Consider the following 22,826-nt stretch of genomic DNA (forward strand, 5'->3'; position numbering starts at 1 on the left):
GTCGGCTAGCCATGGTTTCCACCAGCAGGCCAAAGTTTCCAGGTTTCAGAAAGAGATTTTTTTCCAGTGCCAGGGACTGAACCTGGCATCTTCTGCATGCAAGAAATGTGTTCTGCCACTGAGCTTCTGCTCTTCCCTCACCTGTTTTTGCTGGTATTTCTCTTGGTAGGTTCGTCCGCTGCCACCCCACCAATGGCAAGATGAGTAGGCCATGTGGTGCAGGGTTATGACACCATGAAGAGTTACCATGGGGAGCGCAGCCAGTCACGAGAACACCCCTGCCACTGCGTCCCGGAGGCCTGCGACCAGCCCATGGAATACATCCACCATAACCAGGAGTCTCGCCAGCCATACCTCCTCAGCCCCAGCGAGCCTTGTTCCCTGGACCACTACTGCCCATTGCGGGGCTCTGCCGAGGCCCCGCTCAGCCTAACGGAGCCCCTCTCAGCCGCCAGCAGCAGCAGCACCTTCCCTAGGATGCACCACACGCCGCAGCAGTACGACTCCTGCGACGAGTGCATGGCGGCCGCCCACCCTTCCGGCAAGATCAACCGGCTGCCCCCGACCCTCCTCGACCAGTTTGAGAAGCAGCTGCCCCTGCACCACGACGGCTTCCACACCCTGCAGTACCAGCGGGCCAGCAGCACGGAGCAGCCGCGGAGCGAGAGCCCCAGCCGCATCCGCCACCTTGTGCACTCGGTCCAGAAGCTCTTCGCCAAGTCTCACTCCCTGGAGGCCCCCTCCAAGCGCGAGTACAACGGCACCAAGATGGAAGGCCGGGGGGGCGAGGGAGGGTACCACCACCACCACCCTCACCACCACCACCGCCAGTCGCGCCACGGCAAGCGCAGCAAGAGCAAGGACCGCAAGCTGGACTCCTCCTCCTCCTCCTCCCGCCACCGGAACAAGATGATGGGCTGGTGGAGCTCCGATGACAACCTGGACAGCGACAGCAGCTACATGGTGTCCGGGAGGCAGCACGCCATTGACCAGGCCACCCAGTACTGTGTGGATACCCCGGAAAGTGCCTTCAGAGACTTGACCTTGAAGAGTCTGAAGAGCGGAGGTGGGGAGGGCAAGTGCTTGGCTTGCGCAGGAATGTCCATGTCCCTCGATGGCCAGACGCTCAAGCGGAGCTCCTGGCATACCATGACCGTCAGCCAAGCGCGGGAGGCCTACCCCAGCTCAGGAGGAGGCCCGGAGAAAGCCTTGATGCTCCAGGAGGCCAAGGCCAAGGACCGATCCTATCATTATCTTCAGGTAAGGAGGTGGGTAGAGGCTGCGCTGCTATAGAGGAGCAAGCTTTGTGTCTTTAGTTCCATTCCATAGAACCCCTTAGATACAGAGATTTAGATGTCTACACCTTGATATCAGGAATGGGGGTGTTTTTGGATTACAGTCCCCATCATCCTTGGCTGTGCTGGCTGGGGCTGATGGAATGGGCTGATCAGGCATGTAAAGCTGAAACAGCGCATCCCATGCGCTGAGAGATGTTCAATAGTTAAAAGGGGCTTGATTCCTTGATCCAAGCAGCATATGAAGAGCCCCCTTCCATGGTTGTGAGTCAGTCCGTTGGAGGTTTGATCATGGATTAAAAAGACAGGAAGCATGCAGGGAATAAGTCCCTTCCTACTGACCAGGCCAGCAGAAAGAAAGGAAAGGGTGGGGAGAAGGAGAGCCTTGGGCTTCTCAGATTCCCTGGCACGCTGTTTCCAAGGGCAAATGCCCATATGTCCAATGAATGGCCAGCCTGGATCACTTTCAAAGGCTCTCCCCTGACGGTTTCTTCCCCAAGCTTAAGACTCCCCTCCTGCTGATTCCGAAAGCTCCCCACCACGACCACCATTTGCCGTCTTGCTCTCTATTCCCTTTGCTCTCCTTTGCATTCCCATGATGCACTGCAGCTCCACCTTGATGTCGGTGATTAGAGAAATGTCAGGGCTATAATAGCCTTTCCCTGCAAAAAAAGAAGAAGCACAAAGGCGGATCTCTGTTTTAAAAAGGCCCGAGGTTTCTGAGGAGCTGCTGGTTGCGTCAGCTTACCAAGGTGTCCGAAGACGTCTGAGCATTGCATTGCTCTTGCTAATAATGCCCAAACAAACAATTAAGATGAACCACCTTGCTCATCTCTCGGAGGGCGGCTTCTGCGCAGGCCTGATCAATGGGCTCCGCACTCTAATGAGGAGGGCAACCTGGGACAAGGCAGCCAGAGAAAATGCATGGGGGCCTGAAGGATCCCTCCAGAATTAGTTGCTTATGAAAGCAGATGCGTGAAACCTCTCCCCTTTGGCTCTTTTCTAGGTCTCCTAAGGTCCAAGCATGTAGGGTGAGGGGAACCAGGTATACCCAACCAAGCATCTGGAGGGCTGACCTAGGTTGAAGTGCAGGCCCACTAATATATTAGAAGAAAGCAAAGCTAAATTATTGTTATTGTTATTAATATTATATCCCAACCTTCCTCCAAAGGAAACCGGGATGGAAAACATGCCAGTGCCAAAACAAGACAACTAAAATGTCCCAAAACAGTTTAAAAAGCATGTACCTCCTAACAAACAGGTCCAATCCATCCTGTTTCTACCTTAATCAGCTAATTATAAAAGTGAATCTACATGGAAATGTCTATTTAAATGCCTATTTTATCACATATAAATATATTTTATCTAACTATTCACATTTCAAACATGTTTTATCTTAAAATATATTTTTCCACACATTTGAATAGTGGTGCAACAATAAAACTGCTAGCGCATTTGCAAAGCTAAGCAGGGTCCACTATGGTTTCAACTTGAATAGGAGACCATGTGTTGAGATTCCTGCATTGACTCTCAGAGTCCCTTCCAACTCTGCAGTTCTATGATTCTCTGTTTCTTGATCTGAATACTGTATCACAAAATTCTGAGAGGTGCAACATCAGAAGGATAGTTTCATTCTGATCTGTGCATTCCTCCAGGAGGTGTGGGTCAGGTCAGCTTGCTTTGGAATCCACAAAATTCCACAGAAGTCGATGATTGAATTGCACATTGACTTGGAACAATTAGCCACACATTGAGCTTTAGAGTGCTGGACTCTTTGTTCTCTATCAAAGGGCAGTAAGCTACCTTAGGGGGCACAGGACAGAACATGTTCAACACAAAGGGCAACGTCAGGGCACCGCTGCCACCACTACCACGCACTCTCTGGTTCTGCCGCCTGAGGTCATCGCCTCACTCTGCCTACTAGTAGGGCCGACCCTGTCTAAAGGTTTTGCTGGAGGCATTAAGAAAGGCCAGTTTGGTGGGTGCCCTTGTACCTAGGGGCCTTGTAAAGCTGTTGTCCTCCTCCCTAGGAACCAAGGTTCCAGAAATGCTGAAGAGGTAAGGACAGGTCTGGTGCAATGCATTGTGTGGTTAACCCAACAGTATTCCTCTTAGTCAAGTGGCTTGAGAATAATTTTGCCTAATTTCATGGACTAAGTTCCCAGTTTTCTGCCTTTTGTTCCTCGGATCTCTTGTTCATATTCCTGGCTGGATGCACAGAGTGAGTGTTGGCACTCATTTGGCTAAGAGGCTGACAGAAACAGAGACGCGACTTGGAACAGCTGCACTCTACCTGTGGATGTGCTTGATCCAGGTGGGAAATTAAGCAAGATTCTGACCCCAGCTCAAAATGCAGCCAGATTCCAGAATCTCACACCAATTCCTTGCTTCTGAAGCCTCGCATATATTTCGATCTCTCCCTGACTCTTCCCAAAGCTCAAGGCAGCTATCCATGATTTAATACAAATGAAACATTGTTCAAGCAGTAGGCCCAGTTCACTGTACAGATAAAATGTGGAAAATAAAATGACCCCCCACAAAAAACTATGCTTGCTTAGATCTAACTGTTAACAAGCAGAACCTCTCACAGTTAGGACTGGGCAAGTAATTAAAGTTTTTATTTGCTTGCTTGCTTATTTGTTTGCTAGCAGGGTTGTAAGTAAGAAGATGGGCAGGTGAGTGCTGGCTGAGAGCAAGCTGAGGTTGGTGGAGCCAAACCCCACTCAGCCTAATGGACCAGCCTTCACTGGCCAGAATTACTCCCAGTCTCAGATACTGGCTGGTGGAAGGGGAGATCAGGTTAGAATTAGACATTTTCAGGGGAACTTCAGTGGGTGGATGGGTGGAGAGAGGGTTAACTGTGCCTGTTCTCTGCTTCAACTTCTGCCCCATAATTGGCCTTGGCATTAAGTAGCAAACTCAGGATTGGGAGCTCCATGTTTGCTCTGTAACACATATCTTTGTCCTTGCCGGGGGGGGGGGCTTTGATTCAGGTGGCATTGAAAGGCGAGCTTACCTAATTCACACTTCCCCAAACAAGATGTGAGTCAAAAGTCAGCCATCCTTCAAAATCCTCACACCTCTGAAATTTGCAGTGCAGTTCTCCAGCCAAGTAATGTGCAGAAACATGCACATACAAGCATCAATTAAAATGCATGTATTTGTGAAAAGAACATATACGAATATTAGTAGGAATTGTTGCGCAAAATTCTATTAGGCAAAAGGTACAGCAATGTATATTAATGCAAAAAATGCATTAAAAATGTGCGTTTTAGGAGAAATTTGCACTGAAATGCTAATGAATTTTTATGATGACTTTAAAACACATACGCAACTTGGTGGAGAAATGTAAAGAACTTAAGACAAGATAAATGAGAAGCTGGGAGAACCGGAAACTGACAGACTTGCCCAGTCCCTATCCTCTGCCTTTTCCCTAGATCCAACCAGGCTGCCTTGTGCAGCTAGGATTGTGGTTTGCTTGCCTTTTGCAATCTGCCTGCCTCAGTCCCTGGCTTCCTCCTGCATCCCCCCCGCCTCCTGTCTTCTTCTTTAACATGCACCTCACAGACTTTTGCAGAGGTCCTTGGCCTGCCGACCTTCAGCCTGCATCATCAGGGCATCCCCCCCTCCCCCTAGCACACACCTGTATAGCTGGGTGGCTTGAATGAAGTTAGCAGCTGCGGCAGCTGCTGCATCACACACACCCCTTCTTTCTCCCGGTTTGCTTCCTATTATAAAATATTTAAAGGTATTTCTTTAAAATAAATAAACAACTGCTGCTGGAAGGAACCAGGCCTCTTCACCCCAGCTGCTGTTTGATGAACTGTGATTGAAAAATATACATTTTTTTCATGGAGCTGGGATACTCAAGTTACATCATGATGACGATGACGATGGCAACAGCATGTATTTGTCACTTTTTAAACCAAAGTGTCTCAAAGCAACTTACATGATAAAAATAGAAATTATTAATATTATTATTTATTAAATTTGTTGGCCGCTTTATATTGCCCAATGTAATCCAAAGTGACTTACAACTGAACGAATGAACAAAAAGCCCACATAGATGCATTAAAAGCAAGAGGGGGGGGTGGCGGAATAGCAAGGAGCATTGAAACCAAATATAAAAACAGCAATAAAGTAAAACCTAATGTGCTCCTATGCGCACACGCTGGGGGCTGCGGCCCTGCTCTCTCCTCTGGTAGATTCCACTGCCCATCTCACCCCATGCAACTACTAAGTTTTCAACCCCTGCTTTCACCTTCACCCCTATGGCCATGCCTTCCCCCTATATTTGTTTGCTTCACTCATCTGACAGGAGACTCCTGGGTGGGCTCTCAATTTGCATATCTGGTCATAGCTGCCAAGGACCCCGTTTTCCCGGGAAACCCCCTTTTTTTCATACCGTTACCCCGTCGGTCCCCCGTATCTCTTCGTCTCCCGTTATTCTCCCTTATATTCTCCTGCCAGTGGGCTTTTTTTTTTCCTGCTTTGCCCATCTATGGGCACCAAAAATGGCCTGCGCCGGTGTTGAAAGTCGCGTCTACGCATGTCCGGAAGTGCGTAGACGTGAGTTCCGGTGGCGGTGGTGGCCATTTTTGGTGCCCATAGATGGGCAGAGCGACACCGGAAGTTGCATCTACGCAACATCCGGTGTCACATGGCTGCCGGTCCCGGATTCTGCAGTCCGGGACTTGGCCGGTATGTATCTGGTCCTTTCTGTGGCATGCTGCTTCAGGAGGACCCCAAATCCTGAAACTAGTGGGTGGCACGGTGGTTTAAACCACTGAGCCTCTTCGGCTTGCCAATCAGAAGGTCGGCAGTTCGAATCCCCGCAACAGGGTGAGATCCCGTTGCTCTGTCCCAGCTCCTGCCAACCTAACACACACAGAGCTATTTTGGAGCTGCTTCTATGATCTTCTAGCATGTGGCTGCTGTGGCTGTGTAAATATGTACTTATTTATTTAAAAGCATTCCTAAACCACTTAATATTTTTCAAAATCTCTAAGCTGTGTACACTGTGTACAATATAAAAACAATATTCATGAAACAAAATACAATCTAAAACCAATGGAGCTATGTAAGAGCAAGTAAAGAAGTGATTCAGAGGGTTCATACAAATAACTCAGGGTCCAATCTTATGGGTCAGGGAATGTCTGAGCAAAAACATACATATTTTAAAGACATTGTGTGAAGCAGCTGGTAGCTACTGCTTCACCTGTGGTAGAGGGAAGGGCATTCCATATATCAGGGTCAACAGCAGAGAATGCCCCATTTTGTGGCAACCACCCTATGGTATTCTGTAGAGTGCAATGCCACAAGTAGATGTTCTCCAGTTGACTTAAGCGATCAGAGTCAGGCAGTTTTTCATGCCTGAGATACAAGGCCAACCCTTCCCTTTAGGTACAGAGAAATAATCCCCTCAGGTGGCAAATACTGTGGGGTCAGTGGAGTCAGTACCCCAACTATGATCCTTTGCTGGGAAGACAAAGCTGTGTGTTCCCTGTGAACTGTCTTGCACTATCCCAGTCAATCTTTGCCAACCTGCTTTCCTCCAGATGGTGTTGGACTACATCTCCCATCACCCCAGCAAGCACAGCTATGTTGGTTGGGGTGGATGGGAGTAATACTCCAATGAAAGAAGCAATTAAAATGCAATTGACACAATCACAGCATGTTACAAATTCTGCAGCCAACAGAAAAATCATTAAGCAGTCTGCCAAGACCTTTCATAACTTGCAAGTGGTCCATGGAGGGCAGGGGGACGCTTGGGAACCACAGTCCTAATAAACACGTTTTGTATACAATTTGGTGTAATATGCATAATTTTGCCATCCATTCCCCTAATATAATGTAGTCGTATGCTATTTCCATTGATATATGCATTTCTGTGCATATATTTTTTCTGCCAGAGAACTGCATTGCAAAATTCAGAGAAGTGTGAATTTAGTAGGATATTTGTGTTTCTGTTCATGTATTGTTCTCAGAAGTGTGGATTTCTCCAAATCCTCTCCCACTTATTTACCAAATAGTAGGGTTGCCATACTCAATAGAGGACAGGACTTCTGTGCCTTTAATTGCCCTGATCTCTTTTGAGTCCGGAAACCTTAAAGAGAAACCAGCAGACCCTTTGCTTGGAAATTAAACAAAGGGTCTGCTGGTTTCTCTTTAAGGTTTCCAGACTCAAAAGAGAGCAGGGCAATTAAAGGCACAGAAGTCCTGTCCTCTATTGAGTATGGCAACCCTACCAAATAGCCTGTGCTCTCTCAATATGACAGAGGAAAATGCAGCAAGATGACTGGTGAGTTACTGAGTCTCTAGGGCCCTGTGTTATCATTAGCTAAGACCACAGCCCAACATTTCTCAATACTATTTGCAAGATCACATCCTGACAACAACAAGCATTCCAAACATCTTTGTTTTTATCCTGCAGTATTTCTACCCCATTCTGAAGCTGCGAAAAACCCCTAAAATCTATAGAGTTTTGAAAACATGACACAGTGGTTGGGAGGAGGGAAGAAAGCAAATTTGCATACTAGTTCTTCATTTTTAAAAAAGTTATTATTGTTGTTAAAGATATTTATTAATTGCCTTCCAGAGAGAGAGAGAGAGAGAGAGAGAGAGAGAGAGAGAGAGAGAGAGAGAGAGAGATCAAGGCAATGTACAAAAATGAGTGAAACTTAGTTGGATATAACCCATTATATTTAGTACATTGCCTTCATAGTCTAATTTAGCCATGTTCATTAATTTCAATAGGTCTGCTCTGAGCAATAAAAACAACTTTTAAAAACCCAATTAGGAACATCACAGAAAGCAACAGAATATGCATTTTTAAAACAATACAAAATGGACACTGCTGGCAGAGGTCTAGTCACCCAGCTGGGAAACCTTGTCAGAACAAAAATGTCTTCATTCTCCTCCAGACAAAGTTCTTAGAAGTGTTCTTACCAGTTTCCCACACAACATTATCTCTCCCAACTGGATGCAGTAAACACCCCCATTCATGGAGGAGGAAATTCAAAGGTTTGGTTAGTAGGTTGGTTTTGTTTCAGTGAGGCACAAGTTACTCAGGCCTCGTTTGTATGCCTATATCACACACTTACAGAGTTGAAAGGGACCACGAGGGTCATTTAGTCCAATACCAAGCAATGCAATAATCTTTCACCCAACATGGGGCTCAAATCCATGACCCTGAGATTAAGAGTCTCCTGCTCTACCAACTGAGCTACTTCTAACCTTTCCCAACCAGATGCACTCTGGTTGTTTTGGACTACAATTCCCATCCTGCTGGTGGGGGTGATGGGAGTTGCAGTCCAAACATCTGAAGATGGCTAAATCCACAGCAAAGTTTTGCTTCATGTGAAACTCTTGTCAGGCCTGAGTGTTCCATTTCCCAGCATTCTCCAATCACTGGGCTCTGCTCACACAGGAAAACTAGTTCAGTAGAAGCAGCCAATCCGAGCCCTCAAGCCTGAGATTTAAGGCTCCAGTTAACTGGGGGGGGGGTGCCGAGCTTGGGACAACAAAGATTGTAGACCACCCTCCACAGCCCATGGCATTGGTCAAAGTCCTGCCTAAGGTTCCCCCTCTCCCTCAGCCTGGACATATCCAGACATATCCTGCTCCTTCTGTTTACATCCTTCTGCTCCCAGACATAAGCCAAACTCCCCCCTTACCCTCAGCTTAGAGGCTTACTCAGCCAGCCAGCTCCATGACGGGCTTGTTCTTTTTTAATTAAAAGCTAATTAACTCTTCTCGCTCTCCCTCTCTCTGTGTGTTTTTCCCCAGGGGGAAGGAGAGAATGAATGACACTTGACTTGATTGCCCATCCAGAGTGAGGGGCTGGAGGGAAGGGCTGCTGTATAGGGAACACTCCGCCCATCCCATCCTCGCTTTGGCTGTCCCCATCTCAGCCCACTGCAGCAGGGGGGTGGGCCCAAGGATGAAAATAAACATCCCTAGATATTTCCTGTGAGAAAGAGACAAAGAGGCAACTGTGTCTGTTCCAGCCTCTTGCTCCCATCCACCTGTTTTGCCCTCCTCCCGATAGCCCAAGGGATGCCAACTCGTCACCGGAAACTGGTAAGGGTGTCATCGGCGCAGACTGATGTTTGCCCCGTCTGCTTCGCTGCTCTGGTTATGGGTGGGATTTCATCTGCCAGAGGAGCTGTGAGGTGAGGATTTCTGGACGGGAGAAAGCCCTGCCTCTTTCTAGAGCAGACGTGCTTCCATGGGGTGGGAAACGTAATGACTTGGTCTGGGGAAAGCCCATCACATCTGGAGAGTCTTGAACTGAAGGGTAGGCAGGGTTTAAGCTCTGTTGCCAATCTGGCAACCTCAAAACATTTTTGAACTATAACTTCCATCAGCTGAAGGACACCAAGTTGTCAAAGGATGCTCTAGAGAACTATGATGCATAGTTGTGTCTACAAGTAGGCAGTTTCCAGCTTTCTGAGGTCTAAGAAGTCCGCTTTGGTTGCCTCTAGCCAAAGAGCTCTGTTAGCTGCAAGATCTTGATGAATCCATGTTTTGGGAATTTGGAATTGCATATGGAAATTTGGTGATAACTTCAGTGGCTAACCTAATTGCCAAACTGTGCAGGGTATCAGGAGTTCCATCACCGGATCCCCTGGCCTTTACAAAACTTAAAAACAGCTACCAGGGGTTGGGGTGCAAGTTGGATCCAAGCCACTGAGGTAGGGGGACTAAAGCATTTCCCCATACTGTTTCCCCAGTTTAACTTTTTCATGTGAGTGCCCCCCCCCAAAAAAAAAGCTTAGACCAGCTGTGGAGGTAGAGAGCGCTCATCTGTATTTTACCTGTATTTTCACCTTTGCTGGCTAATTGAAGGTTGGGTGATTTGAATTATTATTATTATTATTATTATTATTATTATTATTATTATTATTTGAATTTATATACCACAGAGCCTAGGGCTTACCGATCAGAAGGTCGGTGGTTCAAATCCCCATGATGGGTTGAGCTCCCGTTGCTCGGTCCCAGCTCCTGCCAACCTAGCAGTTCGAAAGCACGTCAAAGTGCAAGTAGATAAATAGGTACCGCTCCAAGCGGGAAGGTAAACGGCGTTTCTGTGTGCTGCTCTGGTTTGCCAGAAGCGGCTTTGTCGTGCTGGCCACATGACCTGGAAGCTGTACGCCGGCTCCCTTGGCCAATAACGTGAGATGAGCGCCGCAACCCCAGAGTCGGTCACAACTGGACCTAATGGTCAGGGGTCCCTTTACCTTTACCTTTACTGCCCTATACCCGCAAGTCTCAGGGCGGGTCACAGGATAAAATCAAAGTATAAAACCACAAAGTACATAATCAAAATAAAAACAGCAACCACTCAATAACCCTGCCCCAGTGCTATGCACATGATTTATCTGTGTGTGTTGTCAGGGCTTTTTTTCAGCTGGAACTCACCAGAACTGAGTATCGGCACCAATTTGGTGCATTTAAGGTGAGCTTTTTTTAAAAAAAAGTTCCCCCTCTTTAAAAAGCTCACATATGATTTGGCTGTAGGAGACAATTGCTTTAAGTGTATGAAGCAAAATATGGCACATAGGACAACGAATTTTACTCATGTATTTTATTCATCCTTCTTAGTAAGGGCTCTGCACCTGGAGGGCACCAGGTTGGTGGAGGCTAGTTTAATGTATTGCAATACCAACATTTTATCACCCCAAAAGAGAACTCAGTAGTTGTACACATCTCTTATTCAATTTGTAAATATTAATAAAAATATTGATATCTTCTAAGAAACACTTAGCTTAATGTATTTTGGGATACAGAAACTCAGAGGAACACTCTGAACATCACGTCAGGTCAGGTTTGCACACACCTGTAGGTCCCTTGATTTGACATCACCACCTGATGGCTGGTAGCTGAATGTGTGAATGGGCTCTGATGAAAAATGTATGTCTTCTTGAAATGACGTCTGAGAGTGCAGTTCACTCTCAGATAAGTATCTTTCAGTGCAGCCTCCTGCAACTATGTTAGCCCAGATCAACCCCCATAAATTAAACAATGGATTTATAGTTGATTAGCATACTTGGATTTGGCTTCTTTTTGGCTGCAGAAGATCTTTTTTTTTCTGAACTCGTACAATATATAAATACCAACATTTCTTTATGTAAAAGGTTTTGCTTGAAGCTCAGGGATAGAACTTTGAGTGGACTCCATTGTTGTTTTGAAAATCCAACTTCCTTTTAGATGTGAGAATTTTCCCCTTGTGAATATTTTTAAGTAAAAAGAGCAATATTCATTTTGACATTTCACATGAAGATAGACAGCAGCAGAGTCTGGAGAAGATGTTTTCAGAAGCAAGGGAATAAGGGTTGTATCCAACCACTGCAGTACTAAGTCAAAGTCTCTTGGCAGCGTACTTCAAAATGTTTTTGCTGCGACAGAACATTGTTGCACAAGGAAATGTGTATGGTAAGCAGGTTGCTGGTAACTTTGTTGCACAATAGATTTCACAATCTGTCGTGCAACAGGTTTCCATTTGTGCAACTGTTGCAATGAATTTGTCTGTTGTAGAACATTAAAACTCACCCATGTGCCAATGCAAAAACCCTTGCACCAGCAAACAGAGAACATTAGATACAGTCCTATGACATACACCAGGGGTCAGCAAACTTTTTCAGCAGGGGGCCGGCCCTTGTGGAGGGCCGGGCTATATTTTGGGGAAAAAATGAACGAATTCCTATGCCCCACAAATAAATAAATAAATAAATAAAAGGACACATTCTACTCATGTAAAAACATGCTGATTCCCGGACCGTCTGCGGGCCGGATTGAAAAAGCGATTGGGCCGCATCCGGCCCCTGGGCCTTAGGTTGGGGACCCCTGACATAGACACACCAAAGAAAAAAGCCCACAGAAGAAGAAAATAGCTGGGCACATTTGCATCCTAGTTTCTTTCTTATGATGCATAAAAAAAAAAAACATCCATTCTATGCAGATAAACCAGTTTATGATTTATTGATATGGCTTCCTTTCAGCATGGGAGTCATAGGACAGCAAAACATGGAGAGCAATGGCTTTCCCATTAGTATTGAGGTGTAATTAGTTCAGAAAACAAGGTTTACTAGGACCCTGAGGTCCAGCAACCTGGAGCCAGGTGCAGAATAGTGACCTTGGGGTGGAGCCAGACCCAAAACAGTACTTTGGGGTGGAGCCAATTATGTGCTGCATCCCAGGACACATGCACTGAGATGATCTGCATCTGCAAACCTGAGCCTACATCTGAGTTTCTACAGATCAGCAATTCTAACATATAAATCTAAAACAGGTTAGCAGAATTGAGCAAAGACCTGGTCAAAAGCAACTGAACAGCCCTTACAAGCAAGGAATACAGACATTGCGAGAGAAGTAATTAGCACAAGTGCAATCATGGCAAAGATCTATTTATTTTTTGCTTGCAATTTCAGAAACTTAGGAAGTTACTTTACACTGAGTCAGACCATTGGTCCATCTAACTCAGCACCGTCTACATTTACTATCAGTGGCTCTCCAAGCTTTCGGAGAGGGTGTCTCTCCCAGCCCTACCTGGAGGTGACACGAATTAAACCTGAGACCTTCTGCATGCAATGCATGTCCTCTGTCACTGTGCTTTGGCTCTTCCATATTTTACTTACTATTGTAGCACCTTGTTGTTGTTGTTTAGTCGTGTCCGACTCTTCGTGACCCCATGGACCAGAGCACGCCAGGCACTCCTGTCTTGCACTGCCTCCCGCAGTTTGGTCAAACTCATGTTTGTAGCTTCGAGAACACTGTCCAACCATCTCGTCCTCTGTTGTCCCCTTCTCCTAGTGCCCTCAATCTTTCCCAACATCAGGGTCTTTTCCAGGGAGTCTTCTCTTCTCATGAGGTGGCCAAAGTATTGGAGCCTCAGCTTCACGATCTGTCCTTCCAGTGAGCACTCAGGGCTGATTTCCTGAAGAATGGATAGGTTTGATCTTCTTGCAGTCCATGGGACTCTCAAGAGTCTCCTCCAGCACCATAATTCAAAAGCATCAATTCTTCGGCGATCAGCCTTCTTTATGGTCCAGCTCTCACTTCCATACATCACTACTGGGAAAACCATAGCTTTAACTATACAGACCTTTGTAGGCAAGGTGATGTCTCTGCTTTTTAAGATGCTGTCTAGGTTTGTCTTTGTTTTTCTAATTGTAGCACCTTAAAGACCAACTAAGTCGTGCATGCACACGAAAGCTCATACCAAAATAAAAACTTAGTTGGTCTTTAAGGTGCTACTGAAGGAATTTTTTTTTTATTATGCTTCGACTCAGACCAACACGGCTACCTACCTGTTACTTACTATTGTTATTGAAAATCAGAACCTGTAGCAAACTACAAACCACCCAGGGACCTACCATTAGATCTCAGTGTATTTGTAGCAGGCAGGCAGTTTCTTTACAGACAGCTTCTGAGAGCCATAACCTTTGCACCCCCTTGGCAGGCTCCAGTGGAGGTGTCAGAGAGCTTCAGGACATCTAACCCCTCATCTTTCCCTGGGAACTATAATTTGGGGAGGCTTATCTATCACTGGCAGAAAATTCTCACCAAGCTACAAAGAGTCCCTGTCAGGGATAAAGAGGGTATAAATAAATAATGGTGGTCATTATTAAGGGTTTGTAAGACCAATTATTAAGGGTTTGTAAGGGTTTGTAGGGACCCAGGTGGCGCTGTGGTTAAACCACTGAGCCTAGGGCTTGCTGATCAGAAGGTCGGCAGTTCGAATCCCTGCGATGGGGTGAGCTCCCGTTGCTTGGTCCCAGCTCCTGCCAACCTAGCCGTTCGAAAGCACGTCAAAATGCAAGTAGATAAATAGGTACCGCTACAGCGGGAAGGTAAACGGCGTTTCCATATGCTGCTCTGGTTTGCCAGAAGTGGCTTTGTCATGCTGGCCACATGACCTGGAAGCTATATGCCGGCTCCCTCGGCCAATAATGCGAGATGAGCGCGCAACCCCAGAGTCGGTCACGACTGGACCTAATGGTCAGGGGTCCTTTTACCTTTAAGACCAATACAAGTTTGTTGTGCAGAGTGGACTCCTAAGTCAAACAGAATGCTATCGTTCTCACAGGGATGTTTGAGCAGGTTGGTAGAAGAACATGATCAAGAGGCAATCATTCTCTCAAATGCTATAGCTGCATCCTTGCGGCTGCCATAAGTTGTCACCGGCATCTTCTGTGGAACTTCCTATTAACCTCAAAGTATCCAGCATATATGCACACAGAAACACACTGCATGAAATTTCTTTTTCCTTCAGGTACCCCAAGATGATTGGGGAGGATATCCAGCATCAGGGAAGGATGGAGAGATACCCTGTCGACGGATGCGGAGTGGCAGCTATATCAAGGCCATGGGAGACGATGACAGTGGGGACTCGGATACCAGCACCAAGGTGTCTCCCAAGGGGGTGACCCGGCGTGAGGGGTACCGCCGTTCCTCCAGTGTAGATCAGCCCAGAACCAAGTAAGAAACTGAGAACAGAGCATTTCTCATATAACCACACAGGGGGGGTGGGGAGATGCTCAGCAAAGGGAGCAAAATATATATAGTGGGTGGCAACTGATAAGTAAGGTGAGATGCCTTGATCAAGAGCAGGAGCCCATGCATAGAAGGGATCCTTAGGCAAGAAGCATGTAGGACCAGACTGGAGTTTCTATCCCCTTTGGACCAACTGGCCTTTTATCCCCTTTGGACCAAACCACAGCCTTCCAGGCTTGGGTTTCCTAAAGGGTGGAGTATCTTCAGTGGGTAGTTCTGGAAACTTAGCTTTCCATCACCTTGCAATCAGATCCCATCTTATTCTTTGTCTGTGCTAGGGAGGAGTCAGTGGGGAGCATCTAGCCCCTGCTGTAAAGGGGCCCAGTTTCTTGGGAGAACCTGGCTCAGAGTGGACTCAGTTTGGTGGAGCGGGCAACCTTGGGCACAAGGGGCTCTTGGCTAGGCTTGGTGCCAAGCTCAGCACCTCTTTCTGATCCAGCTGGCTCTTCCTCCTTTAATCATCATCATCATCATTATTTATTTATACATACATACATACATACATACATACATACATACATACATACATACATACATACATACCTACCTACCCCGTTGGTCTGGCTGGGTTTTCCCAGCCACTCTGGGCAGCTTCCAACAAAATATTAAAATACAATGGTCTGTTAAACTTTAAAAGCTTCCCTTAAAAGGGCTGCCTTCAGATGGCTTCTAAAAGTCTGGTAGTTGTTGTTCTCTTTGACATCTGGTGGGAGGGCATTCCACAGGGCGGGTGCCACTACCAAGAAGGCCCTCTGCCTGGTTCCCTGTAACTTGGGTTCTCGCAGTGAGGGAACTGCTAGAAGGCCCTCGGCACTGGACCTCAGTGTCCGGGCAGAATGATGGGGGTGGAGACGCTCCTTCGGGTATACTGGACCGAGGCCGTTTAGGGCTTTAAAGGTCAGCACCAACACTTTGAATTGTGCTCAGAAACGTACTGGGAGCCAATGTAGATCTTTCAAGACCGGTGTTATGTGGTCTCGGCGGCCACTCCCAGTCACCAGTCTAACTGCCGCATTCTGGATTAGTTGTAGTTTCCGGGTCACCTTCAAAGGTAGCCCCACATAGAGTGCATTGCAGTAATCCACATGAGACGTAACCAGAGCATGCACCACTCTGGTGAGACAGTCCGCAGGCTGATAGGGGTCTCAGGTACCCCATTCAGGACCAGGGAGTCCTCCACACCTGCCCGCCTCCTGTCCCCCAAAAACAGTACTTCTGTCTTGTCAGGATTCACCCTCAATCTGTTAGCCACCATCCATCCTCCAACCACCTCCAGACACTCACACAGGACCTTCACCGCCTGCACTGGTTCTGAATTGAGAGGTAGAGCTGCATATCATCCTCATACTGATGAACACCCAGCCCAAACCCCAATACAGTCCTCACACCTGCTCAGGATCCATGACAAAGGATGGGGGCTGTCATATAAAGCTTCCACCCATCCATTTCTGTGTTTCTTTAAAACTATGCTCCACACCAACTGAGAAACATTTTTCCAGTCCAAGGACAACATTCTCTTGTAGGAAACTTTCCAAGGATCACATATGAGGGATGGGTGAGCAGACCAAAAATGTACAGTTTACCTTTGTGCACTTGTCTGGCTTCCATACATCCCTCTCTGACCTCCATCAGGCAAGCAACAGACATTTCAACCTGGCAAAAAAGGGGGGGTGAAGCAGAACTGGTGAGGGTGTGGTCTATAGAGAGGGGGTGTGGCCTGTGGAGAATCCCAAGGGCCCAATAGAGGGACTTGGAGGGCTGCCTTTGGCTTTAGGGCCTGGGGTTCCCTACCCCTATCTGATAGGATCAGGGCAGGGAGCTTGCAAAGTCAAACCCAGTCAGCCCTGAGTCATTTCCCATCTGCTCTGATCATGTCGTGTTTTGGGTTTTGTTCAGAAAACTTTCTTCCCCATGTCTCTCATTAGGTTTGCAAGTAGGCACTATTCTGACTCATATATCTGTAACTGTCCCAGCTGCTGCACGTCACCCCGAATCCGGCCACGGGGACAAGGGTATGGACGTTCCTTTACCACCGGGCAGGTGAGGTGATTTGTTCTTTAGCTCTTGCCTTACAGGAAGGGGACTGGGTAGAGATGGGTGGGGAATCTGTGCCCTTCCTGCCACAGGACTCTGGCTCCCATCAACTCCAGATGGCCCTGGCTAGTGTTCAGGGATGGTGGGAACTGGATGTGAAAATCGGGAAGGCACCAGACTGAGCAAGGCTGCACTTCACCATACTGGATTTTTCAAACATCTGGATTTGAAAGCCACCTTAAGGGTGCTTGTCCAAATGTGGGTGACTCATCCAATAAATTGCTCTGTCCAATAAAGCAGCCTTCTCCAACCTGATGCTCTTGTTGACCCTCCAGATGATGCTCAAATCCAAATCTCTTCAGCCCCAGCCAGCATGTCCAATGATGAGGCATGGTGCGAGCTGGAGTCCAGCATCACCTGGAGAGCCACAGGTTCCCTACCCTGGGGTACAAGAAGTGGCGAGTGGAGGGGGGAAACTGACATCTATGTAAATTGGGCCATATGTCTTCAAATGTGGGGCACCTTCCTTAGAGGGGTTCAAGTGGACTGCCAATATTTCAATGCCACCATAATCAGTCAGTTTGAAATATCAAGTGTCCACCTGAATCCCCAAGTGAGGATTTTTTTTCCCCTTCCAGAAGTGTGGGTGCAGAGGAGGATGGGATTTTGTGGGGAAATAATGAGTTATATAAAAAATGAATTCGCTTGCATATCTTTGTCTTGTAGAGAGCTTGGAGTATTGCACTGGAGAGCAAAGACTGTCATTCCTCAAGGAAATGCTCTAATCAGATTTTTGGGGGGGGGGGGTGTTAAAAGAGGGAAAGAATATTCTTCCTTGGTGTAGCTTGAAATTAATGCTCACACTCACAGAGTTGTATCTAAAGTGGTGCTAAGTAACTCATTCCGTCAGTGCAAGAATTTAAGCTAGCACAATGGAATGTTTTCCCCTCTCCTCCTCCCCTCATTTGTTCCCTAAATCTGTTCAGGGGGTTTCGCCAACCCTCTGGAGCAAATTTGTGGAATGTGTAGCACACGTGGGGGAGGGAAGTTAAGCTGTGAAAACTTAAGTCCTTTCACTGACGGAGCACATTAATTAGATACCACCCATATATCCCTCCATGTATTCTCCAGCCAGGCAAGCAAAAGCCATTAATCAGAATCCAAGGTGCATTCCAGCCATTCAAAAGCACTTGGGATGTGAAGCAGGGACAGTGAGGGGTGTGGCCTGATGAGCGTTCTAAGGGCCAGACAGAGAGGCTTGGGGGAGATTCCCCACGCCTGCTCCACCCGCACCCCCTCTCTGCCTGGCTTAAATCTCAGCTCAAAACAGTCACGTTCAATTTCATACCAGCAGCAGATTTCCTTGCTGCTCCTCTGTGTCTTATGCATAGCACATGCATAGCACACCTTCTCCATGATCTGTGGGTTATCCCTGCCTCCCCCCACCTGGCTTCTGATGGTGTACTCATGCTCATGCCTCTGAGCCTTACTCTACAAAATCACAATGCTCGTTCAGGTCTTCCGTACAGATGCACCAACTATTTCTGCAAGCAAACACTGAAACAGAACCACCACAGACTCCAGAGCCAAGATACAAATTTCTTAGGGTATTTGAGGGTCCAAATGTGAATTTAAGACTGGGGGGGGGGGAATTGGACAGATTTGCACATCCCTAATCCTGGCATCATAGGTCTTAGCTCCATTCACGGCCTTCCGTGCCCCTCCATCTTCTTCCCCTTTCCTCAGATTAACGATGAGTTGAACCACCAGTTTGAGGCCGTGTGTGAGTCTGTCTTTGGAGAGGTGGAGTCGCAGGCTGTCGAGGCCTTAGACCTGCCCGGTTGCTTCCGCATGCGCAGCCATAGCTACCTGAGAGCCATCCAGGCCGGCTGCTCCCAGGACGATGACTGCCTCTCTCTCTTTACCATGGCAACCACCACCCACCAGCCTGGCCAGCCCCTCACCAGCAGCATTCTCAAGCCAAGCACCTGTAAGTACCAACACAGGACTTTGGAAGCTGGTTTGAACCAAGTCAGACTCCTGGCCCACCCAGCTCAGTGCAGTCTGCCCTGGCTGTTAGCAGCTCTCAAGGGTTTCAGAGCCAGTGTGGTGTGGTGGTTAAGAGTGGTAGACTCATAATCTGGGGGACCGGGTTCGCGTCTCCGCTCCTCCACATGCAGCTGCTGGGTGACCTTGGGCTAGTCACACTTCTCTGAAGTCTCTCAGCCCCACATACCTCACGGAGTGTTTGTTGTGGGGGAGGAAGGGAAAGGAGAATGTTAGCCGCTTTGAGACTCCTTCGGGTAGTGATAAAGCGGGGTATCAAATCCAAACTCTTCTTCCTCTTCTTCTTCAGAGGCAGATTCTTTCCCAGCTCTACCTAGAGATGCTGGGGTTTAACCTGGGACCTTCTGCATACAAAGCAGGTGCTTGGCCCCTGACCTGCATCCCCTCACCAAAAACAGAAAGTTGGTTCATCATCTTCACACAGGCTATTCAATGTAGTGCCCTCCACATGTGGCTGAATTCCAACTACTTTGCAAGCTGAGGCTGAAGAGAGTTGGAGTCCGATAGCATCTGGAGGGCTCTTCAATGGCTCAGGCAGAGGCTCTCTCAAGGCTTTCAGACAAGACTTTTCCCAGCCCAGCCTGGAGATGGCTAAGGTTGAATCTGAGCTCCTGCCCCAAACTTGTTCTGGTCCAATGTGACCTACTCTCAGAGATACTGTGCAATGTTTGTATATTTTATCTGTTTAAAAATGCCTGTCCCAATTTCCTTGCTAAATTAATACAAAATGGCTCACAAATTGGTATAGGAAAGGAAGGTGGGGAGACCCCATAGCGAGCAAATACCTCTGCAAGTCTTCTCACTCCTAGGCCAATGCTGTTACATGACAACAAATTGTGTGTGTGTGAAACATTTCCAAAACAAGGCAAACAGTGGGGGGGGATAGAGGAGCTTTAAGGACATAGAGGCTGCCTTATATTGAGTCAGACCATTGGTCCATCTAGCTCAGTACTGTCTGTGCTGATTGGCCAGAGCTCTCCAGGTTTTTGGAGAGGATCCTTTCCCAGCCCTCCCTGGAGATGCCAGGGATTGAACCTGGGACCTTCTGCATGCAAACCAGTTTGGCACTGAGCTACGGTCCCCATTGCCTCACCACTTATAACATCATGAGCCCTGTCCAATAGGTGCCTGTATTAGTAGAGAGCTCCCTTCTTATTGACACATTTTGCTTTCCTTCCCTATCTCTGTCTCTCCACCCCACACCCCACCCCTCCGTGTAGCCTTTAGTTACAGGAAAGCTCCCCCTCCCCTCCCTTCAGGAATGAAAGCCAAGCCCCTCATTTCAGTGACGACGCAAAGCAGCTCTGAGTCCGCCCATGACAGCTTCCTGCCCAGGGAAGTCAAAAGGAGTCCATCGTGGTCCAAAGAGGCCGCCAAGCGCTGCAACTCCACAGAGAGCCTAGAAAGCACCAAGATCACTGCCATGTCCCTCGACTTGCCTTCAATCCAACACAGGACTGCTCCCAACCCCTCCACCCTCATCATCAGGACAATTCCAGGGAGGGAGGAGCTGAGAAGTTTGGCTCGTCAGAAGAAATGGCGCCCATCTATCGGAGTTCAGGTAGGTTCAGGGTGGGCCCAGGATTGCAGGGAGGTTCGGGCTTTGGGGCCAGGCACAATTTAGTGAGTGAAAACAAACCCAGAAGGAAACCTCTCCCTGACTACTAAAGACATGCACAAAAACCCAAAAGTCAAAGTTTCAAATTAAGTGTCTTTTATAACCAACCGAGGAGGAGGAGGAGGAGGAGGAGGAGGAGGAGGAGGAGGAGGAGTTTGGATTTGATATTCCGCTTTATCACTACCCTAAGGAGTCTCAAAGCGGCTAACATTCTCCTTTCCCTTCCTCCCCCACAACAAACACTCCATGAGGTATGTGGGGCTGAGAGACTTCGGAGAAGTGTGACTAGCCCAAGGTCACCCAGCAGCTGCATATGGAGGAGTGGAGACGTGAACCCGGTTCCCCAGATTATGAGTCTACCACTCTTAACCACTACACCACACTATATACAGGTGAAACTCTGAAGATTAGAATATTGTCGAAAAGTGCATTTATTTCAGTAACGCAACTTAAAAGGTGAAACCAATATATGAAATAGATGCATGGCATGCAAAGCAAGATATGTCAAGCCTTTATTTGTTGTAATTGTAATTATTTGTCGTTAGGCGGGTCAATTATAAATGGAATGTAATTAATGAAATGTAATAGCGATGTTTATTTTTGTAGTATTGTAACTATTTGTTTTATTACTGTGGAATTTCCAAAAGAAAGCATTAGTAAAAATTAAAATAATAATAATAATAATAATGAGTTGCATTACTGAAATAAATGCACTTTTCGGTGATATTCTAATTTTTCGAGTTTCACCTGTATATGAGTTATATATGTCACTGTTGTTGTTTTTAAGTATTCCACCATCAAAAGGTCTACCATCAGCCTTTAATATAAACAGTTATCTCATCAAAGATTATATCACATAATACACAAAAGTATAATTTTTACATGAACATAGATTATATCCTAAATATATCCTATATTTCTGGAGTGGCATACTGTATGAACCAGATACTCTGTGGATGTTAATACTGTCCATACATACATCTGCCAATATTTCACAAACCTTGCCCAGTTCAGAAGATGGTATCGCTCTAATCCACCAAAGAAGTTTGCAAAATTAGAAACACCTGTGGCACCATCAGGAGGTATTGAACACACCTAAATTACAGTGATATATATACTTTGTGATTTAAAAGACAGCTCATTTTATACTTTGACTTTTGTGTTGTTGTTTTTACAATTCAGTGGCTATTCATTCTATGAAAGAGCAGGTTGAATGCAAGATTGGCCCAAGACATTGGTTTATTGGTTTCTTCTATTTTACCTTTTTCTGCCAGTGGACTCAATGGTGAAGGTAGGGATGGAGGAAGAATTCCGTTCTGTTCAGATTTTAATACAAACCTACTTAATTTTAACTTTCCGAAACAATACATGAACCAAAACATGGCTATCCTTCAAAATGCACACTTTTTCAGATTTTGTGGTGCAGGTTTTCTAACCAAATAATGCGTACAAATAATAAAATGCATAGTGGGTTCTTGTTGTCCGGGTAGCCTAGGACCTCCATACACATTGCCCAGGCTTTCACTCCAGAGAGGAGGCACACTCCATTGTCTCTTGAGACAGACGGGTGGCAACCAGAAGAGAAAATAACAGATAAAATGCATTATACATGGAGAAATTGCTTGCAAAATGCATCTGTCAGGGAGGAAGTGTGTACAAAGCTGTGTACATGATGAGAAATCTGCACTGAAATGTTGATGAATTTTCATGAAGACTTTGAAGAACAAATTTCGAATTGGTGCAGTAATGTGGATAACTGAACTCAGGACTGGAAAAATGAGAATCTGAGAGAAATCAAAACTGGCAGATCCATCCATCCCTAGGAGAAGGACAAGACAGTGCCCCTCACACCCACATACAGAAACCAGCTGGACTGGTAGACCTTATTTCAACACTGGTGACAGAACCACATTCTCAGCTCCTTTGCCCAGGCATTGGGTGGTTAGTGTTATTGTGTGTGTTCTTTAGTTTCATGGCAGTTTATGTTTGGCTTTTATCATAAGCTATGATGGTTGATCCTGTTGCATACTACCCTGGGATCTGTTTAGATGCAGCCTGGATTAGACATTTAAAAATACATAACCAATAAAAAATACCTTGCTAGCAAAGCAAGAGAATGTAAGATCACGGGACAATGTTCCTCAGTTGCTTTGCTTCGATTTGCTTTGCTACTCCATTCATTTTTAAAATTTATTGGTTGTGTGGATCATTTGAGCCACGTTTGTTTTGTTTTCCATTTGTGCACAGGGTCTTCG

At 46.6% G+C, this 22,826-nt stretch overlaps 1 protein-coding gene across 2 annotated transcripts in view; it reads left to right on the top strand.

Moving 5' to 3' along the window:
- Positions 1-234: 234 nt before the first annotated feature.
- Positions 235-22,826, top strand: part of DLGAP3 (DLG associated protein 3) — a 36,214-nt gene continuing 13,622 nt past the window's right edge. For both annotated transcript variants that reach the window (XM_088672263.1, XM_035119483.3), the window contains exons 1-5: positions 235-1,260; positions 14,572-14,777; positions 16,778-16,892; positions 18,633-18,876; positions 20,174-20,514. In XM_088672263.1, coding sequence (XP_088528389.1) covers positions 235-1,260; positions 14,572-14,777; positions 16,778-16,892; positions 18,633-18,876; positions 20,174-20,514 — 1,932 coding nt within the window. The remainder of the gene's footprint in view (positions 1,261-14,571; positions 14,778-16,777; positions 16,893-18,632; positions 18,877-20,173; positions 20,515-22,826) is intronic.

The sequence above is a fragment of the Zootoca vivipara genome, chromosome 6, assembly GCF_965207765.1.
Source record: "Zootoca vivipara chromosome 6, rZooViv2.hap1.1, whole genome shotgun sequence".
NCBI lineage: Eukaryota > Metazoa > Chordata > Lepidosauria > Squamata > Lacertidae > Zootoca > Zootoca vivipara.